Source organism: Lepidochelys olivacea, assembly GCF_965140295.1.
Source record: "Lepidochelys olivacea isolate rLepOli2 genome assembly, chromosome: 1".
NCBI classification, from domain to species: Eukaryota; Metazoa; Chordata; order Testudines; family Cheloniidae; genus Lepidochelys; species Lepidochelys olivacea.
Window position 1 is genome coordinate 268,177,287 of NC_140411.1, and position 23,068 is coordinate 268,200,354.

At 41.4% G+C, this 23,068-nt stretch overlaps 1 protein-coding gene across 10 annotated transcripts in view; it reads left to right on the top strand.

Annotated features, from left to right (window-relative positions):
• Positions 1 to 23,068, top strand: part of ANKS1B (ankyrin repeat and sterile alpha motif domain containing 1B) — a 754,152-nt gene that overhangs the window by 719,405 nt on the left and 11,679 nt on the right. For all 10 annotated transcript variants that reach the window (XM_084617338.1, XM_084617337.1, XM_084617336.1 and 7 more), the window contains 2 exons: positions 3,277 to 3,363; positions 8,751 to 8,888. In XM_084617338.1, the coding sequence (XP_084473464.1) occupies positions 3,277 to 3,363; positions 8,751 to 8,888 (225 nt within the window). The remainder of the gene's footprint in view (positions 1 to 3,276; positions 3,364 to 8,750; positions 8,889 to 23,068) is intronic.

The window sequence follows — 23,068 nt, forward strand, 5'->3', positions numbered from 1 at the left end:
GGTCCCACGATAAACCTATCAAAGACAATACCAAGCGCCAGAATTTTTGTTCCAGAGGGGGCATGAACCTGGGGTCATTGCCAGATGCCTTTCTTCTGCAATGGAATCCAGGCCTCCATTTGCCTTTCCACCAACTTTCCTGATCCCCAGGTGATTTCCAATATCAAAAGAAACAAACCCACAGTAAATCTCATCATTCTCCCTACTGGCCAATGGCTGACTGACTTAAAGATGCCCATGCACCCTTTGATTCAGCTCCAAAACTGCCCGGTTCTGATGTCACAGCACCACAGTCAGATAGTCCAACCAGACTCAAAGTCCCTTTACCAGAAAGCCTGGATGTTGGCTGGTTGAGTACCACGGAAAGGGAGTGCTATAGGCAAGTCCCAGAAATCCTGATATAGACAAGGAAAACATCCACCAGAGGGACTTATTTGTCAAAATGGAAGAGGTTCTTGATATGCAGAGCCAGCATGGCTTAGACCCTCTGCACACTTCAATACCAAAGCGCGTAGACTGTTTGCAGCATCTGAAACAGTCTGGCCTTTCATTCAGCTCCACTGAGGTTCATCTAATAGCAATATCAGTTTGCCATCCACCTGTGCAGTCATGTTCCATCTTTCACCCAGAGTTATCAGAATTCATCAAGGCCCTGTTACATACTTACTCACTGGTAAAAAGAACCTGCTCCTACTTACTCTCAAGGCTTTCAGGATGCTCCTTACTTCATCTCACTCTGAAGACAGTCCTTATGGCTCACCCTCTTATCAGAACATTTCATAGGATAAGGTGGTGCTGAAACCCAGGCTCATCCCCAAGGTGGTGTCAGAATTCCATCTGAATCAACCAATCAATCTGCGTGACTTCTTCCTGAAACCCCCAATTTTTAAAATCTGCACGGCGGCAATGTAGAGTAACCCACTGACATTCATCAAATGCTGTGCCCTGGACTAGACAGCCAAGGCAAAGGCCCAGTTCAGGAGAGTGGTACTACAATCTCTGACTAATGCAGCTGATACTACTCTTCCCTCCATCCAGAGGGAGTACTGCTTGCCAGTCACCTATCATGGGATTTATGCTGCCATCCTCAAAGAAGAAAGAATGGTTATTTACCCTACACTAACTGTGGTTCTTTGAGATGATGATATCAGTCTGGATCCTATAATCTGCCCTTCATCCCCACTTTCAGAATCCTCAGTGAACACAGGCTTCAAATTGCAAGAGAACTGAGGGAGAGTCATGGCCACTCCACCCTTTGTGCCTTCCTGTTGGAACATGAGGATGCACAGGGCCCATGCATAGCCCTGACAAATGCTGGTATTCAAAAGAATCCAATCTTGCGCACATGAGGTATATGGGCATCTATAGTAGACTCCACACTGACAACATCATCTCAAAGAACCACAGTTACTGTAGAGTAAATAACAGTCATTCTTTTTGTTATTGTTGCTTTTCTTTAGAAATAATCTATCCCCTGTTATCTCTCAACCTTGACATGGAGATCAGCTAGTTTATGCAGGTGTTACATAGAATTGGCTTCTCAGGGAGGATTTAAATGCAGATAGTGGCCTTGCAGATCAGATCTGAGTGGGGGTGTTCCATCCCTAGGGGGTGGTACGGAAGAAGGGCAAAGGACTAATGAAGTGGAGTAATGACATGTAAAAGCTGGCATCACTGGCAGAGTAAAGGGGATGGAGGGGAAGGGAGTGACATTGAAACAGCCAGGATGGAAAAATAGGGAGGGCAGAACTATGCAAGGTTTTGAAGGCAAGGACATAAAGGTTGAACTTGAAGGGAGTCCTGTGGAGAGACTAAAAGAGATGATGGTGTGATTGGACCAATGGACAGAGAAGATTAATTTAGTGGGTGTGCTTTATATGGATTAGGAGAGAGTGGATAGTGTTGTTAGGAAGGCCAGACAGGAGGCAGTTAAATTAATTAAGATAAGAGACAGAGTCCCTGAACAAAAGATTTTGCTGTAGGGTAGAAAGAAAAGGATGGAAGTTAGAAGCTGGGTTGCTAGATGATTAAATCTGTGTTGTCATGTTTATGAATATTTTGTCTGGAACTGGGTATATTGCTTGCTATTCTGATAGCTGGATATACAGAAGCTTTCATAAATTCACTGTCACGCGTTCTGTGAACTGTCACTGAATTTTATGAAGAAGCTCAAATTTGACATCTTTTTCACACACACACTCCATAGGCATCAGTACTCTGTTTTCCACGCTCAAGAGAAATGCGGATGGAATTAGTACCTTAATGCAGATTTTGCTACATTCTCTGAAATTTCCATTTACTCTTTCCTTTTTTTAAAAAAGGGAACGTTTTTAGCCCTTCTGGTTACAAGAATCTTTATCCAGTATAGATTGTCTTGTTCAGTCTGCCACCATTAATAAAAGAGATGCAACCACACATGCGCACGCACACACACACACAAAATATATATAGGTGTTAACTATGGAACTTGATTAGCACAGACATAATTGCAGAATCTGGTTGGCTATTTGGTTTTGAATTACATGTTGTCACAAATGTCTAATTCTGTTTGAGTCCTGAGGGAGCAGGATCCAATTAGAAGAGCTGATCATTGGCCCTCTCCTTCAAGCTCATGATTACTTTGCTGTCTACTGTTAACTCTACTTTTTTCTCAGGCACATTATTTCCAGATACAGCAGCTATTCCATAGTTTAGATCTGTGCTTAGGATCTTATGTATATGATGCTCCATGAATATTGGATTTCATCTTACTTAGTTGCTCTAATAATCTGTCTAGGTTACTTTGCAGTTTGGATCTCTCTCACTGTTTAATCTCTCTGATTTTGGTGTTATCTCCATATTTGATTGCAGTTGAATTTGTTTTCCTGTCCAAAAGATAGATCACTGATCCCACTTCATATTTTTCCCCATTTGTAGAGCTCACAATGAATGAGTACTCTCTGAACCATATTTACCAACCAACTACTAATCCATACTACAATAGTTTTATATGGTAGAGTTTTGGCCCTACTTGTATTTCACCTTACTAAAGTGCAGATGTATCCATTGCATTCCTTTTCTCTAGCAAATCAATATGTGTGTTGTAGGCTGTGTTGGCAGCTGTTTCACAAGCGCAAAGCATAATAAAGAGAAAGAGACAAATATTTAAATTAAATTTTGTTTTAATGGAATTCACATATATTTTTCCATCAGGAGAAAAAGAAGAAAAAAATTGAACAGGCTACACTCGCCAGTGCAGAACAAACTATTCTAACAGCTGTCTCATTTTTATTTCAGAAGTCTACAGAGCAAATGAAGAAAGTCCCTACTATTGTTCTATCAGTCTCTTACAAGGGAGTCAAATTTATTGATGCAACAAATAAGGTATGTGTAATTTTTGGTCATAAGATTTTATTCCTCATTATGCTAGATAGCTTATCTAGTAAAAGCCAGATGGGGATCAGCGCTTGAATTTCAAGTCCTCTGCCCTCTTTTTTTTTTTCTCTCTCCTACCCTGAACAGACAAAGTACCTCTCTCGCACTCCAGAAGCCCACTCTTGTGGACAAATAGAGCAGTTCTGGAGGGAATTGTGCCCAGTCTTCCCTCATCAAAGGGAAGCTCATCACAAGAAGGGTTTGGCAGGATGCCCCTCCTCACCTGGACAAAATCCCCCAACCTATTTTCCTTTTACAGTACATTATGCGGAAAAGTATGTGTTCCTTGCTTTTCAAAACACAAAATATCCAATATGGGGGCTTTCCCCACCCCCCTGTAAGTGTAGTAAAATTGTGTGGTTTTATTCAAGACCCAGCGCAGCAAAGGTCAAGAGGTATGAGACTGGTATAATCACCTTCCAGCTTCCAACCATTTTAAGGGAGTGTTATAGGTTGTGCCTGCCCTTTAGTGCCCCCTTCTGGCCAAGTGTGGGTCTGCGGAGGTGTGCCTCAGTTTCGCCTTAACTTAGACTCACTTAAAAAGTCAACACAGGCAAGATATACAGAACTTGCCCCCTTTGGGGGTATAATTTAGTGTTCCAGCCTGAAGTCTTTCAAAAAGAAAACTCAGCTTGGCTCAGTTCTGCCTCCCTGATGGTCTGGAGTTTGGCTTCTCCTGCTGTGTTCCCCCCATTGACTCAGGAGCCTCTTTACTCCTTGCAGGCATCTGCCAAATACTTTAATCTGTCTCCCCTTTCCTGAGACCCAGGTACCTTCCCTTAGGCTCAACTGGACAGCAGATAATCAGTGCAGGTCACTGGACCCTGCGCCCTTTCTTGCAGGGGCCAGTCACCCCGTGACTGGGGGTTTACAGGTATTTGCACTCTGTCTTCCTGAACTGCAGCAGCCTCTTCACAATCACTATGAGTCTCCTAATTTCTTCATTCTACTGTGTACCAGGGCATCTGGTGTTTGTTTAGGGTTCTTTTCTCCTATTAGATTTGCAATGTTATAAACCACAGCACAGATAGAAAGATAGAAGAACATAGTGCTGGAAAGTATGATGATTTCTTGCTCAGCTAAAATAAAATTTGCAAACTTCCTAAGGGGTATAAAATGTACTATTTTATAAAGGACTCTTTCTTCTCTTGGCCTCTAAGATGTCAAGAAAACACTAATTATATCAATTCATGTGAATGACAAAACATTTTTGTTGTTGCTTAGTTTCATATGTGTGACTGCCTATCTGACCAGGTTGCTAGGGTTTATGACTGTTTTGCATTGCTAAGCAGCCTGGCTACAGTGAAGAACTGGCCCATATACTATCCCGTTATCCCTCAACCTTGCCATTGCCAATCACTTTATGTAGGTATTGAATTAGAAGTGGGTCTTCAGAGAGGATTTGAATGTTGACAGAATAGTGGTCTTGTGGACCAATTCAAGAAGGCTGTTTCATAGATTCTAAAGCCAGAACGGACCATCGTGATCATTTAGTCTGACCTCCTGCATAACATAGGCCAGAGAACTTCCCCCAAATAATTCCTAGAGCAGATCTTCACTTTCAGAAAAACAACCAATTGTGATATAAAAATTGCTTGCATAGAGGGGTGTGCGAAAAGACCAGAGCTAGTTATGCAAGAAATAAATTAATAGCATGTCAAGGTTGGCATCACTGGCAGAGAAGAGGGCCCAAGCATTTCTTTCAATTCTTTAAAAGCGGCAAAGAGTCCTGTGGCACCTTATAGGTGGGTGACGAAAGCTTATGCTCCAATACGTCTGTTAATCTATAACGTGCCACAGGACTCTCTGCCACTTTTACAGATCCAGACTAACACGGCTACCCCTCTGATACTTTCAATTCTTTGTTTTCCATCAGGGTCAAAACTGATTTTTCACCTCTCCCTCCTTTCTTTTGGAGGAAGTTGGCAAATTTTATGTTTGTAAGCCTTCTACACTGAACTCTTACATGGTAGAGTGCAATAATTTTTCTGTTTTGGCTAGAAAGATAAGTAATGCCTCAGTCCTATCCAGTTTCTCAAACAGTAGAATATCTTCTCACACTTATGAAATCTGGACTGCATTTCCCTGCTGTAAAAGTCCATGTAGCAACCTGCCACTCTCCTATGGCCATTGCTTCCATCTCTGCCCATCTGTGTGCTCTATCCATTTCCCACAAATAAGTGTGTGGTACCTCAATGCTAGCGCTAACCTGGTTTGCCTCCAGATAAGCCTGCAGCTGATGGCTCCTACTATTTATCAATAAATTATAGAATATTTAGTGGCCATAACAGCTACTAGTCATGTACATGAAAACCCAGCTCTCACGGTTGTTCCTCGTTTACACTATGTCATCAGAATAAGTTGTACAAGATCCTTCCTAGAGTCGTGTCTGATTCCCACTTAAATGAAACCAATATCTTTCCTTTATTCTGTCCAGTTCCTCATAGCATGCCTGGTAGAGCCAAACTCCTTAACTTGGATATTCAAATGTTAGAGTTGTTTCTTTGACAGGACTAAATGTTTTCATAAATCACATTTGCGGGCTTAGCTATTTCAGACTAAAGACTATGTAAATTAATAAAACTTTGTACTCTGTGTTGTTATGACAAGGCAGGGGTTTAGATAGCAGAAGGACTCACAACTCATTACACCAGAGCTATATCAATGGCTATTTGGCATTTGAGTCATACTTTGACTCAGCACACTGTTGAGGCCTGATGCAATGCTAGTTTAGAAAGAGCAGTGTTTAGCTTTCTTTATAGTTGATCACATCTCGTTCCCTACTTTCTGTAGGATTTGTGCTGCTAGGTCATCTCCCAAGAATGGGGGGTCAGCTGAGACAATTCAGGGAGGAGAAGGGAAGGTTGCTTTCCAGTAACTAGAGCTCTCTAAAGGTATTCCTTAGCAGAGCCATGCTCAGCTTCCTTTCTTTGTTGCCTTTTCAGAGCTTGCTGAGAATTTTTGTAGCCCAGGAACTAAATGATATTTTGTAGATGGGACCTTTCATACCGCCTTAGAATCTTTGACCAGTGCCATAGGTGTGCACCTCAGAACAGCAAACTGGTTTATAATGGTTTCAATGCCTACACAGTAAGGGTATGGTTCTGCTGTGGCAGTGTCCCAAGGGAACTCTAGGTCATTGCAGGCAACTCCTTATGGAGGGAGAGGACTTTGTACAAAAACTAGATAAAGTGAAACTCAGCTGTTTGGTTTGGACCATGGAAATTCATGGACGTTCTTTCTTTCTTTCCAAAAATCTCAGTATACATAAATGGCAAAAACCATGAGATTTCAAGTTAAAATGCTGCAAAAGACTCTTCTGAGTTTCAACTAGTTTCAAAACACAAAGCTCTAAACCAGTGCAGGTTTACTCAGTGCTGAGTCCAGGGTCACTTGAGAGCTTCACAAGGGTTAGCAAAACTTTCAGTGAACTGAACCTGTTTTCAAGCATATAGCACACTTGAAACCAGATGAGTATTATGTGGCTCCTTGTTTGGGGGTAAATATTTCACATAGTTTTAATATCTTTTGAGCAATAATCCCTTTTCATCTGTAATGCAACATTGGTAACACATCATGATCATATGGTAATGTATTACAGTTTTATTTGTAGGAAGCTAAAACCTTGCTTTTTAGTATTTTAATTCTGATAAAAATCTTTGTGTACGCCAACAGTTCTCAAACTGAGAACAAAAGAAATATAAAGAAAACCATGTTATTGTGTTTTGCCTAAAGCAACATAAAATCAAATGAACAATAAATATAATTAAGTATGAAGATTTTCACAAATGGGTGTCCATTAAGGCATAATAATTGTTTGTCATTTGGTATGAGTAATACATTATACAGAAATAGAAATCAAATAATATGCTACAACAGTTTAAGATTAAGAGGATTATTTTGTGTCTTCAGTTACAATTTCCTTATTTTGGATTTTTGCATAATTTGAATATTAAAAAGTGTTGGAATGCTGCCCTTTTATCCAGAGTTTACTCACTCATTATTTCCTCAATTAGATATTAATAGGCCTTTCAGAAAACTTGCCAAGTATGCAAGTATATCTTGGCAGGTTAGAAGACAGAGGAGAGTGATTCAAATGACCGAGTTACATATAATCTCCCCTCCAAAAAAAGAGAGATCCTCAAAGAATGCTTTTAATTTGCACAGATGTTACTGACACAACATTTAGCCATAGATCTCACTGACTGTGACATTAGACATCATATATGTTATGATAATACTGTATGCTTAGTGCCAAAAAACAGTGAGTAGCAGCACTATAGTATTTTGATCAAGTAGAGCTGTCATACTGCAGACAGGAATATTCTATGTTTGTGGAAATACAGTAGCCACATTGAATAAGGCTATGATTTAGGAAAGCACTTACCCATGTGGTGAAGACCATCCTTATTCGTTGACTCACTTTGAGCATGTGCCTTTGCTGAAATCGAGGCTTAAATCTGTGACCATAATTCAGCCTCCTCTTTGGCTTCCTGGGTCCTCTGGCCTAAACAAGGTAAATATACAGCAGTATTTTTACATAGGTAAACATTTATTATTTTCTCCAAAGCTTTAGACAAAGTCGTCTTTTTGTACATCAGGCAGACATGTCTTGTCTTTGCCTCAGTACCATTCTGTAGTTTAATTTGGCCATTACATAAGTGTCCTGGCAGTAAATTGAGATATATTGCCACATCTTTCCAAAGTAATCCTTTTCCTGAAACCCCTTCAACAGCTCCATGCATATACATTGATGATTATTGTTCATTCTGTTTGAGGTGGAAGAGTCAGATTGAATTTCTTCAAACTGTGCATGCAAAGATCCAGAGAATGCACCTGCACTGTCCTACCTTTTCCCATCTACCTGTGGGCTGCAGTGGTACTGATTGTTAGAACAGAAACAGCAGCATCAATGGGCATAGAAGTAGAAAATTAATAGTCTATTATAGTTATTCTCTCAGCTGTGTCCCATGAAAGATGCCTCTCTGTCACAGGATACCATGTAAATTGTACAGTGCTCTCATTTGAAAAGCAACACAGAACTGGAGGAAAACTCCAGGATTTTGCAGTTTCCTGTAGGATTCACTATTGATGACAGATAATATTTTGGATACTGTTGGAGGGTCCAGAATTCAATGGTCTGCGTAAGAAGCTGAACATGTGGTGTTTTAATCACATTGTAATTAAAAGACATAGTACCTTTGAAATATTTTAGTACAGAGGATGACTATAGCCTTAAAACGCTAAAAACAGATTAAGTTATTATGTAAGGGGCATCTACACTTAATTCCTGTGTTGACTGAAAAATAGTGATACTTTAGTTCTTTTTTTAACAGAATATTATTGCTGAACATGAAATCCGCAACATTTCCTGTGCTGCACAAGACCCTGAAGACCTCTCAACGTTTGCATACATCACTAAAGACTTGAAGACTAATCACCACTACTGCCATGTATTTACTGCATTTGATGTGGTCAGTTTATGGAAACTGTTGCATTTGACAATTTCCTTTATAAATCATTTTCATTAAAAATTATCAGCATAAAATTAGTAATAGTAAATGTTACATATATTGAAAAGGCTTAGAAAGAGCCAGCTAGGTGATGAAATGACACCACTGCAGGATTACAAAGCATTTCTCTAAGATATTAGCTCATTTCCCCTCACTCCTCTGTGGAATAATTTTTTGTCTACAACAAGTTTGTTCTTGTTTCTCAGCTGTTGATTGTAACTATCAGGTTTGGCACACAGCTTTCTCCAAAGCTATATAATACATACAGTTCCTTTAACTGGCTGCTATGGTAGTGGCTCATAAAAGTTCTTTACAAAAAGTTTGGTCACCCCTTCTGAAATCTCAGGGCACTACAAAGAAGTAAAAATCAAAATACTTTCAAACTCTGATCTATTTCCATGAAAACAACAACATATTGCACAATTGGACTGATGTACTTTATGCTTTTTGGGCTTATCCAACAAGCAGTTGAATAATTTGGCTCGATCCATGAACGCACATAAGCTTAACTTGAAGCATGTGAGTAGTCCCATTGAAGCCAATGGCACTGCAAATCCTGGAAATGAATGCATGACTGAAGGGCTTTGGCTTCCTTGGCCCTGGGGTGCTGTTCCAGGAAGGAGAACTGCTGGAGGGAGATGGTCTAATGTGTGCATCTTCACACACTGACTCACCAACCTAGTGAGGAGGGCTTTAAACTAGGTTCAAAATGGGGAAATAACAAAAGCTCACATATAGGTATTAAAAAAGACTACCTTAACAGAGGGCTAAATGTTGGGCGGGAAAAGGAAAATTACAATAGGGACATAGGAGCATCAATAGGATATCAGTGGGAGAATCTGCTCAACTTCTTAGGTATCTGTACACAAATACAAGGAAAATGGGGAATAAACAGGAAGAACTGGAAGTATTAGTCCATAAGATAAATTATGACTTAATGGCATCACAGATATTTGGTGGGATAAATCTCATGACTGGAATATTTGTATAGAGGGCTATAGTTTGTTAAGCAAGGACAGGCGGTGAAAAAGGAAGGAAGTGTTGCATTATTGTAGCAAAGTGAGACTCACGGTGGAGCTCCTCCTGCTGGTCATCTGGGAATTAGCTCTTTTTCCAGTGTACAGAGCGCCCTCTGCAGGCCGATGTCTCACCTGCCACTGGCCCCGTGTGCATCCTGGATCCCAGTGCCCTTTACCTCAGGGTTCTGCCCTCTGCAGTATCCCTGCTCTGGGTCTCCCCTCCCAAGAGAACACCCACCCCTTTAAGCCCACCTTGCCTCAGTGGCTACTGCCAGTCATCATCTAGCCACCACTCACTGGGGCAAACTGCCGTGTAATGGCCACTCATCATTGGCAAAGAGGTAGGACCTGCTGCCTTTGCCTATCCTCGGGCTGCCCCTCCGCAGCCCCACTACCTTTTGGCTTTAAACAAGGCCTGCAGCCTGGGGGTTTACCAGGCTGGAGCTCCCCTGCTCCCTTTGCCCTTCTCTAGTACTGCTCCGCTTCCGGTACCTTGCTCCCCGGCAGCTAGCTCTTCCCACTCCAGAGCTAGAGTGAGTCTCCTTCAGCTCCTGGCCCTCAGCTCTCTTATCAGGGCCAACTGGGCTGGCCATAGCTGTGGTCAGCCACTCCCTTAGCTGCTCTTTTTCCCTGTTCTGCTGGAGTGGGGCAGGCGCCCCCCTACAATTATACATTAAGAATAGACACACTTGTTCTGAGATTCAGAAGGAGGTGAGAGGCAGAGCAGCTGAAAGTCTCTGGGTTGAAGATAAAAGAGGAAAAACAGGACTGACATCGTGGTACGGGTCTTCAGACAACCAAATCAGGAGGAGGAGGTGGGTGATGCATTTCTATAACAAATAACAGAAATATCTAAAACAGAAGACCTGGTATTAATGGGAGACTTTGACTACACAGAATCTGTTAAAAAAGTAACGTAGTAAAACACAAAATGTCCAGTAAGTAAGTTCTTGGACTGTAGTGGGGACAACCTTTTGTTTCAGAAGGTGGAGGAGGTAACCGGAGAACAGCCATTTTAGATTTGATGCTAACTGACAGGGAGGAATTGGTTGTTAATCCTAAAGTGGAAGGCAATTTGGGTGAAAATTATCATGAAATGCTAGATTTCATGATTCTAAGGAAATGAAGGAGTGACAGCAGCAGAATAAGGTCAATGGACTTCAAAAAGGCAGACTCAGAGAACTGGTAGGTTAGGTCCCATGGGAAGGAAATATAAGGGGAAAAGAATTCAGGAGAGCTGGCAGTTTCAAAGAGACAATATTAACGGCGCAACAGCAAACTATCCCAGGGTGAAGGAGAGATGATAAGGCTAGTTAAGAGGCTGATATGGCTCCATCAGGAGTTCTTTAATGACCTGAAAATCAAAAAGGAATCCTATAAAAAGTGTAAACAAGGACAAATTGCTACGGATGAGTACAAAAGAATAGCATAAACATACAGGGACAGCATCAGAAAGGCTAAGGCACAAAATGAATTAACCTCAAAAGGGACATAAAAGCCAAGAAGAAGAGATTCTATAATTAGTAGCAAAAGAAAGATGAAGGAAAGTGTAGGTTCTCTATTTAGCAGGGAAGGAAAACTAATAATGGACGACATCAAGAGGGCTAAGGTATTTAATGCCTATTTTCCTTCACTCTTTACTAAAAGGGTTAAAGGTGACCAGATACTTAACACAATTAATATTAACAATAAGGGGGGCAGTAACACAAGCCAAAATAGGGATAGAACGGATTAAAGAATGTTCAGATAAATTACCTGTTTTGATGGCAATAGGACCTGATGAAAATCACCCTAGCATAATTAAGAACTTAGCTGAAGCAATCTTGGAACCGTTAGCAAATATCTTCAAGAATTCATGGAGGATGGGTGAGGTCCCAGAGGACTGAAGAAGGGCAAACATAGTATCTGTCTTTAAAAGGGGGAACAAAGATAACCCAGGGAATTATAGACCAGTCAGCCAGACTTCAATACCTGGAAAGGTACTGGAACAAATTATTAAACCATAAATTTGTAAGCACCTAGAGGTTAATAGGGTTATAAGTAGTAGCCAACATGGATTTGTCAAGAACAAATTATGTCAAACTAGCCTAATTTCCTCCTTTGACAGGATTACTGTCCTAGTAGATGGAGGGGAACCTATAGATGTGATATATCTTGATATTTTTGTAAGCCTTTTGATACAGTCCCACACGACAGTCTAATAAGAAAACCAGGAAAATGTAGTCTAGAATAGATTAAATTACTATAAAATGGGTGCAAAACTGGTTGAAAGACCATATTCAAAGAGTAATTAGCTGTCAAAGTGAGGGGGGGGTGTATCTAGTGGGGTCCTGCAGGAATCTTTCCTGGGTCCCATACTGGGTCAATATTTTCATTAACAACTTTGATTATGGAGTGGTGAGTATGATTATAATATTTGCAGATGACACAAGCTGAGTGGGCCTGCTAGGACTTTGGAGGACAGGATTAGAATTCAAAACAAATTGGTGAATTGGTCTGAAATCAATAATATGAAATTCAGCAAAGACAATTGCAAAATACTGCACTTAGGGGTGAAAAAATCAAATGCACAACTATAAAATGCGAAATAAGTGGCTAGATAGTACTACTGCTGAAAAGGATCTGGGAGTTGTAATAGATAACAAATTGAATAAGAGTCAACAATGTGATGCAGTTGCTAAAAAGGCTAATATAATTCAGGGGTATATTAATAGAAGTGTTGTACATAAGTCACCAGAGGTCATTGTCCCGCTCCACTTGGCACAAGTGGAGAACTGCGTCCGGTTTTGTGTACCATCCTTGAGAAAAGATGTTGTTAAATTGGAGAGAGTCCAGACCTACAAAAATGATAAAAAGTTTAGAAAACTTGACCTCTGAGAGAAGGTTAAAAAAAAAACTGGGCATGTTTAATCTTGAAAAAAAGAAGACCCAGGGAGAGGAGGTAAAAGTCTTCCAATACGTTAAGGTCTGTTATAAAGAGCTGAAGAGATGACCAGAAGTAATGGCCTTACGGTACTTCAAGAATGATTTAGGTTAGATAAATATTAGGACAAACTTTCTAACTGTAGCCATACATAAGCACTGGAATAGGCTGCAAAGGAAGGTTGTGGAATTCCGGTCGTTGGAGGTTTTTAAGAACAGGTTAGACAAAGACCTGCCAAGGATGCTGTAGATAGACTTGGTCCTGCCTCAGTGCAAGAGACTGGACTAGATGACCTTTGAGGTCCCTTCCAGCCCTACATTTCTATGATTGTGTGTGTTTAAGAGTTTTCCTGTATTGGGCCAGAGTGCTCAAAAATAAGTCGCTTGATCTTGCAATATTCTAAAAGTTATATGCTTAGATTTTTACAGTGTGTTCAATTAATTACACACTAGAAAAGCTGAGGGTATAAAACTTTCTTTGCTAATATATGCAATGACATGAAAATGTTTGTATCACATGTTTACATTTACTTTGATAAAATATATTCTATATTTAAAGAGATCACATAGATAGCTGAACTACAAGGCTATACACCTCTCAAGAGATCTGAGGACACCATGGTAACTAGCTACCACAGTGAATCTCAAGTGGTTTGTGAACTCATCAGAAAAAAATGGTTACTAACTTTTCCGTATCTGTTGTTCTTAGAGATGTGTTGCACATGTCCATTCCAATGTAGGTGTGTGCGTGCCCCAAGCACAGTAGCCAGAAATTTTTTCCGTCAGTGGTACCCATGGGAGTGACTCTGGCACCCTCTGGTGCCACACACTCATAGCGCTGGTATAAAGGGTCCAGCCGACCCCACACCTCCTTGGTTCCTTCTTTCCGGCCAATTCCAATAAATAGGGGTAGGAGTGCTGGAATGGACATGTGCAACGCATCTTGAAAAACAGTTACAGAAAGGTTTGTAACTGTTTTTTCTTCAAGTGATTGCACATGTCCATTCCAATGTAGGTGGCTCCCAAGCAGTTACAAAGGAGGTGGGATCGGAGTTCATGGACGTGCTGATTGTAAAACAGCTCGAGCAAAACTGGCATTGTCCCTAGCCTGTTGAGTAATGGCGTGATGACTAGAGAACATATGCACTGATGACCAAGTCACCGCTCTGCAAATGTCCTGAGTAGGACTTAAGCCAGGAATGCTGATGATGCCTGCGCTCTCATGGAGTGGGTAGTCAGGATTGCTGGTGGCAGAACACCTGCCTGCTCATAACACGGATCAATGAATAATATGATCCACAACAAAAGTCTCTGAGCTGAGATAGGTAGACCTTTCATCCTTTCAGCAATCGCTATGAAGAGTTGGGTAGATCTATAGAATGGTTTTGACCTCTTTAAGGAACACTTGGGCACATCTAATGTCCAGTGTGAAGATGTTCCTCCCTAATCTCATGTGACTTTGGGTAGAAAACAGGTAGGAAGATTGCCTGATTACTGGGAAACTGGGAAACCACCTTCGGGAGGAAGCTGGGGTGAAGACGCAGCTGTACCTTATCCTTAAAATAAACTGTGCATGGAGATCCGACGTGAGGGCGTAGATCTCCGAGACCTTTCTGGCCGCAGTAATGGCCATTAAGAAAGTCACCTTCCATGAAAGGTATGACAAGGGACACATTGCCAATGGCTCATATATTTTGATAAGACCAGGTTTAAGTCCCACGGAAGGACGGGTTCTCGTATTTGGGAGTATAGTCTTTCCAGGTCCTTGAGGAAATGAATGGATATCTGGTATGAAAAAACAGACCAGTTTACCACCAGGGGGGTGGAACACCGAAATCGCTGCAAGGTGGACCTTAATTGAGGGAATCGCTAGAAACCTCGCTGTTTCAGGCAAGGCAAATAGTCAAGAATGTCCTGCAGAGACAACTGCATGTGCAAGACTCCACTCTGGGAAGCCCATATGGAGAACTGTTTCCATTCTGAGAGGTACGTAGCCCTGGTGGCGGGCTTCCTGCTCCCTCAGACCACCTGGCAAACCTGCTCCAAGCAAGCCAGCTCTCTGGGATTTAGCCATGGAGCTTTCCAGGCCATCGGGTGGAGGGAGCTGAGGTTCAGGTGGACCAAACGACCGTGGTCCTGGGAGATCAGATTTGGATATAGAGGGAGCGGAATCGGAGCAGCCACAGAAAGGCCTAACAGTGTGGTGAACCAGTGCTTCAGGGGCACGCTGGGGCTATGAGAATGACCCGTGCCCGATCCCTCTTGATTTTTAGCAGAACATCGTGCACTAGTGGGATGGGGGGAAAGCATAGAACAGGTGATCTGTCCATGGGAGCAAGAAAGCATCTGGGGGCAAACCCGGACTGTGGCCTCGCAGGGAGCAAAACTGGTGACACTTTCTGTTGTGCGTAGTTGCAATCAGATCTATCTGGGGAGTCCCCTATCATGGGAAAACATCCCTCGTGATGTCCAAGCAAAGTGACCACTTGTGGTGATTGGAGTAAGACATGCTGAGGCAATATGCCAGTTCATTCTTCCCTCCAGGAAGGTGAATTGAGTGAGCTATTCAGAAGTCCAGTAAGAGGATAGCTTCCTTACACGGGGAAAGAGCGAGACCCTCCCTGCCTTTTGAGGTAGAACATGGCTGCAGTGTTGTTAATAAGCACCAGCCCAAAATGGAATGCTTTTCACAAATTTCTGCCATTGATTTGTTGCGAGAGCTCTTCTGGAGATCACAGGCTTTGAGTCTTGAGGAGCCCTAGGTGAGCTCCCTAGCCTAGCGCTGATGCGTCTAAGACCAGGGATATTGACGGATGGGGCTGTGAGAAGGGAATGCCCACGCAAACCACCAGTGTGTCCAGCCACCAACTGAGAGAGGCAAGAACCAGGGAAGGAATCATGAGGACCAAGTCCAGATGGTGGCGATTTGGCAAGTACACTGAAGCCAGCCATGTTTGAAGGGGCCTGAGGTGTAACTTTGCAAGCTGCACCACATATGTGCAAGGCCATGTGACCCAACAACAGCCTCAGACAAGAGTGGGCTGTTGTAATGAATGAGCTGGACTCCTTTACTACCTCCACTTGTATGCCCAACTTTTTGGCCACCCTATTCAGCAGCTCCTGGTGGGCCTTGTAGTCGTCCTGTGAAAGCAACACGCCCGTTCTCGACACAGCCTTGTCAGGAGAAGAGGAGGAGGAGGAGGCCGGCACCGGCTGAGGGCACTCCTGCACTGACTGACTCTCGTGACGCCAGCTCCTGGTACTCGGTACCAGAGTCCAGATTGGACTCTGCCCAAAGGGGCGGCAGAGCCCTTCCCTTCCTTCAGAGGCCATTGAATAGGAGCACCTTGACTGCGGTCCCTGCACTGAGGGAAACGCCCACGGGTTCCAAAAAGGCCACTGCATGTGTACTAGCCCCTGCCAAGGAGGCCAAGTACCCGATGGCATTTCCTGGCTCCAGTTCACCACTGGAGCGTGCCAACTTGAGGAGTGTCGGGGTTGACTCCTGAGTAAAAATTGCACAAATATGTAAAATCCTCAGAGTATATTGTGCATGTGTTCTTGAAACACATTTCCCATGAATATAGATCAGTTAGATACATCAGAAACAATTCAGCTATGTCTGAACATACCGCTGTAGCTGTTAAGACAGGCAGTGTTGCTAAATGGTAAAATAGAAAGGTTTAATTATTTTAAATAGCTGTTCAAGGCATTTAGAAGAAATTTTAGTTTTCATTAAATGTTTGTATTGATTAATTTCTTAATGCTTGAGATTTGATCTGAATAGGGACTAGAAAGAAAATTAAATTTATATTTAAAAATATTAGACCTTGGTCAACAAGATGTGTTATTAATTAAAGAGGGTGGAATTAATAAAAAGTGAACCAGCTAGAACTGCCCTGATTGAATCAATATGGATTATTAATTTCCCCAATCCTTTGAAAAGCTCATAATAGCTACAGTGTACTGTCTCTTGTCAATAAGGCTTAACCACAAACATGTAGAGTTTCAGGTGTAGTAGATATAATTCAGTTTTTCTCTGCCTTCCAAGTAGAGACTAGAGATTCAGGATAATTCCAGTATCTTCCTTACCATGGGGGTAGTACTAAATGCCATAAGCTCTTATAATAGCTATTTTAAGATGTACAGATAGACTTTCATGTCTGGCTGTTTTAACATAGTATTCTCCTGCTGTTTCTAATTCTCACCAGGGTGCCGCCTGTTCAAAATATTCTCTCTGTGTTTTATTTTTTTCCTCAGGATGTAACATTTCTGATGCAAGCATAAGTGCCATCAAAAAAAAAGCTAAATAAGCACAACATAAACATACAGTAGATTGAGATCACTTTTTCTATTTAAAGTACAGTACTTGTTTGTTCCTGTATAAGTAGGGGCATAGCGAGCAGATCGAGGGACGTGATCGTTCCCCTCTATTCGACATTGGTGAGGCCTCATCTGGAGTACTGTGTCCAGTTTTGGGCCCCACACTTCAAGAAGGATGTGGATAAATTGGAGAGAGTCCAGCGAAGGGCAACAAAAATGATTAGGGGACTGGAACACATGACTTATGAGGAGAGGCTGAGGGAGCTGGGATTGTTTAGCCTGCAGAAGAGAAGAATGAGGGGGGATTTGATAGCTGCTTTCAACTACCTGAAAGGGGGTTCCAAAGAGGATGGCTCTAGACTGTTCTCAATGGTAGCAGATGACAGAACGAGGAGTAATGGTCTCAAGTTGCAGTGGGGGAGGTTTAGATTGGATATTAGGAAAAACTTTTTCACTAAGAGGGTGGTGAAACACTGGAATGCGTTACCTAGGGAGGTGGTAGAATCTCCTTCCTTAGAGGTTTTTAAGGTCAGGCTTGACAAAGCCCTGGCTGGGATGATTTAACTGGGAATTGGTCCTGCTTTGAGCAGGGGGTTGGACTAGATGACCTTCTGGGGTCCCTTCCAACCCTGATATTCTATGATTCTATGATAGCTTGATCTTGCAAGCAGGTTTTTGCCCATAGAAACAATACAGTCCTGGGCTACATACCACATATATGAATAACTGCAGAAGGTGTTCTTATATTCAGCATATTACAATAGCTCTTTCCAGCAAATCCAACTGTATCAGTAGAAAAATGGGAATTTGTATTTATTTTTATTTCTAACAATATATTTTGACAACTACAAAATAAATATTATAGAGACACAATACTTTAAAATCAATAACTTTTTCTCCTCTTTTAACTTGCAAAAAAGGCTTCATCTAATTTCACATTTTCCTGGGGAGGAGAAATCAAATTTAATGTAAGGAGAGGTAAACTACAAGATTTGTTGATATTTAGTATTCAGGGGAGACTATGTGCAGCTTAGCACACTCACATACAGAGTAATGTTTCTGCATGAAAATACCCAAAACATCAGGCTTTGAGAATATTGTACACAGGTAGGACCTGATTCATCAGTACAACAAAGGTTGCTTTGCACTGTCCAGTAGCACAAAGCAGCCCTAAACCTGGTTTCACTTGCCACTGAAGCATTTCCTGCTCCACAGAGGGATCCTCCAACAATAAAAAGTCACCATGGCAGATCCTATGCCAAACTCCAGTTCACCACAGGACACAGGCCCTTAATTCGGCTGGTCCGTGGCTCCTGGTGATAGAAAGCCGCCAGCACAGATCAGAACAGCTTTCAGCCTGCTCTAATTCATGCCAGACCAGACCAAAGCCTGCCCATCATAAAGCCACCTTCTCCTTCTTTTGCATCCCTCTAGACTTGCACTGAACACTCTTCGGCTGGATCAGAGAATTGGGACCTAGGTATATCCATATCATATGGAAAAGCAAGAGGAATGTTAAAGGTGATCTTCAAAAGGAAAAACTGGGCTTGTTCTGTTTTATTGCTTCATTATGATGGATAAAGACAGCCTGAAAAATGTATTAAAAAAAAAAAGTTTCCTGATTGCCTTCATATTAGAAATTCTGGGCTCGTCTGCCCTTGAAGATTCTATCCTGGCTGAGAACTAGGCAAATTTTGAAATCCCAAGAGACAAGAAACTGAAAGTTAGCAGTTGAGCAGGGAAGGGATTTTTAGTCAATTATTTAAAACTCCACTGTACTTTTGTTGGTTTTGCCAACACTTATTTTAACTCCCATATTTGGGACACTGGATGGCCTTATTAACCTGCCCCCTTTCTACTGAGATGTGTTAGCTCACAGTAAGCTTTTAGAGGCAGACACACAGAACCAGAAAAACTTATCTAGTAAAACCAGGCAGCATTCCACCACAGCAGTGAAGACCAGACTTGACAATCCTGAGCTGTAAGAAAAAGAATTGGGGGAAAAAATCTTTATGAAACAGAAGGAACGCTTCAGGTCCTCCTTATACACCACCCCCCCCCAAAAAAGAGGGGGGGGCCAAAAATCTTTATTTTTAACAAATTCTTTGCACATCACCGTTAATGGAAAATCTATAAAAACTAAAGATCACATGTATGATCTACTCTTACTTTAAATATCCTAGAAGCTTTAGTATAGCCTCATAAAAACGTTGTTAACACAGTGAAGATACAACAATAATATATGTAGTGCCATATGTAAACCTGTGAAACTTTCACACAATAAAAAGCACTTAATGTAATAAAACTAGGGCTGTCAATTAATCACAGTTAACTCATGCAACTAACACAAAAAAATTAATCGCGATTAATGGCACTTTTAATCGCACTGTTAAACAATGGAATACCAATTGAAATTTATTAAATATTTTAGGTTGTTTTTCTACATTTTCAAATGTATTGATTTCAGTTACAACACAGAATACAAAGTGTACAGTGCTCACTTTATATTATTTTTATTACAAATATTTGCAGTGTAAAAATGATAAAGAAATAGTATTTTTCAGTTCATCTCATATAAGTACTGAAGTGCAATCTCTTTATTGTGTAAGTGCAATTTATAAATGTAGATTTTTTTTGGTTACATAATTTCACTCAAAAAACCAAAACAATGTAAAATTTCAGAGCCTACAAGTCCACTCAGTCCCACTTCTTGTTCAGCCAATTGCTAAGACAAACAAGTTTGTTTACATTTACGGAACATAACGCTGCGTGCTTCTGATTTACGTCACCTGAAAGTGAGAACAGGCATTTGCATGGCACTTTTGTAGCCGGCATTGCAAGGTATTTGCGTGCTAGATATGCTAAACATTCGTATGCCCCTTCATGCTTCAGCCACCATTCCAGAGGACATGCTTCCATGCTGCTGATGCTTGTTTTAAAAAAAAACCCACCTTAATTAGATTTGTGACTGAACTCCTTGTGGGAGAATTGTATGTCTCCTGCTCTGTTTTACCCACATTCTGCCATTTATTTCATGGTACAGCAATCTCAGATGATGATCCAGCATATGTTGTTCATTTTAAGAACACTTACACTGCAGATTTGATAAAACACAAAGAACGTACCAATGTGAGATTTGTAAAGATAGCTACAGCACTCGACCCAAGGTTTAAGAATCTGAAGTGACTTCCAAAATCTGAGAGGGACAAACTGTGGAGCATGCTTTCAGAAGTCTTAAAAAGAGCAACACTCTGATGTGGAAACTACAGAACCCAAACCACCAAAAAAGAAAATCAGTGATGGCATCTGATTCAGATGATGAAAATGAATATGCGTTGGTCTGCACTGCGTTGGATTGTTATCGAGCAGAACCCCTTATCAGCATGGACATATGTCCTCTGGAAGGTGGTTGAAGCATGAAAGGACATATGAATCTTTAGCGCATCTGGCACGTAAATATCTTGCATCACCGTCTACAACAGTGCCATGCAAACACCTGTTGTCAATTTCAGGTGACATTGTAAACAAGACGTGGGCAGCATTATCTCCTGCAAATGTAAAGAAACTTGTTTGTCTGAGCAATTGGCTGAACAAGAAGTAGGACTGAGTGGACTTGTAGGGTCTAAAGTTTTACATGGTTTTATTTTTGAGTACAGTTTTTTTATACATAATTCTACATTTTTAAGTTCAACTTTCATGATAAAGAGATTGAACTACATTATTTGTTTTAGGCGAATTGAAAAATACTATTTATGTTGTTTTTACTGTGCAAATATTTGTAATAAAAATAATATAAAGTGAGTACTGTACACTTTGTATTCTGTGTTGTAATTGAAATCAATATATTTGAAAATGTAGAAAACATCCAAAAATATTTAAATAAATGGTATTCTATTATTCTTTAACAGTGCGATTAAACGCAATTAATTTTTTTAATCGCTTGACAGTCCTAAATAAAACAAATATAAAATAGTAATAGAACAATCAGAATACAAGTGACAGGAGACTATTGGGTCAGGCTGGCATGCTGAAGCATGTATGCATTACAACTTGAACTTTAAAAAAAGAAAAACAAGACAATCCACCTCTTCTGAATTTCTTTCTGATGTCCTGGACATACCCTGGCAGGATTAACTTACTTACTTTCCTCCTCGACCATCCTTGGGTGAAGGGTAGGCCACCAGCCATTGCAGGAGTCCAAGTAGCGCATGGGTCCAACAGCTTTGCTTCCTTTCCAGGGAGCCTGAAAGGGGCTGTGGGGGCAGAAGGCCTCCACAGATATCGGGGGATCCACTGATTTTTCAGTGCTGAACCTCCTTGGTCATGCCACTGGGAGCAAACCTATGTCCTCCACAAACACCCCAAGTGGAAACTCTGCAAGGGAACCTTGTGGCATTTCCACTCCCCTACTCAGGTGTAGCACATGTAAGGCACCCATATTGGGCAACTTCAATACAGTATTCCCATTCCAGTATTGAATACACACTGTAAATGAGAAATCCCCAAAACTAACCCAGTTTGTATCTAGATTTTTTTTGCAGTTGAGTTTTCCTGTTTTAAAGATCACCAGAAGCCTGAAGACTCTTAATTCCACTGCATCCTTGCCTCGTTTCAAGGTGCTTTCTAATTTAATACATCATGTCTGACTCCTTTCCCACTTACAGACATAATATTCTTTAATGCAATATGGTCCATTCTCTCTACCAGGATATATTTGAACATATTTACTAGGCACACCTATGTTCACATGTGACTACTGCATGTCAAGCGCCTCTGTGGATTATTCAGGTTCTGGGCATGACTGTCGTCCCACTATATAATGTGATCCCTTGAACTATTTTTAACTACTACTGGAGGTAGGGTCCCAGACTACCTGGACATTTCTTCTGTCGCCGCACGGCACATTCTATGGTCCCGTCTGCTCTGTCATCTCATAATTATCCAGTGCAGACTGTGTCGCGATGACCTCGTATGCCAGGTTGTAAAGTGCACTATCACAATGCTGCTGGACTTACTTTTCCAGGACCATTATTCTACCCAATCCCGTCAACTTATTCCTTATCAATATCTAATCTTCACTACAATTAATCCAATCTTGCGGGGCAGTGCGCTGTCATGTTACTACAGCAGTGCAGGATGTGTCTCTAAAGTCTTCATCTTGTGACATTAGCATAGGCACTCCGTTGGGAGTCATAAAATGTGTCATTCTATACATTTGTGGCAAATATGACCGATGGGTTTCTCAATTTGTCGCCTATGTTCAGCTGGATTCACGCTAGATTGGCATAATGATCCCTTTAGGCCTTAAAATCCGTGAATTTTTTGCGGCAAACTACATCTGCAGTACTGACCAATTCTGAGCAGGTTTCCGTAAGTCAAGTGGTTGGCCCTACTCTTGTCAGTTCAGGTAGGTGATTTCAGTGTCAAAGGTATGAAACCTTGAGCAGCTTGTGGTGGTAGATGTGATCATAGCAACTGTGATGAACTGAGAAAAAGTCTGTGTTATTTCTTATGAATGCCATGGATGAGTTGGTTTCTCTGTTCAATTTCTGTCTTGCTGCCTACTTGAATGCAAAGGGTTAAGACAGACTGGAGCTTGAGGTTGGCCTAGGGGCAGGAACCACAACAAGTACTAAGATTTAAGACAGCTTCAGGTACACACTCTCAAAGCAGCTAAGAGAACAATGACTGGGCCCTCTTCTAGGGGGAGAAGTTACCTAGCTGTCTCCATCCAGTTTAGAATGTCTTTACTCTGCCCAAGGCTAAGCCTGGGAACAAAGGAAACCTGAAACCCCAACAATCCTAGAAAAGGGAAGGTGACCGTGAGTGAGCTGGGAGAACTGGCCCTAGGTGTGTCAATGAAAAAGCTGACACACT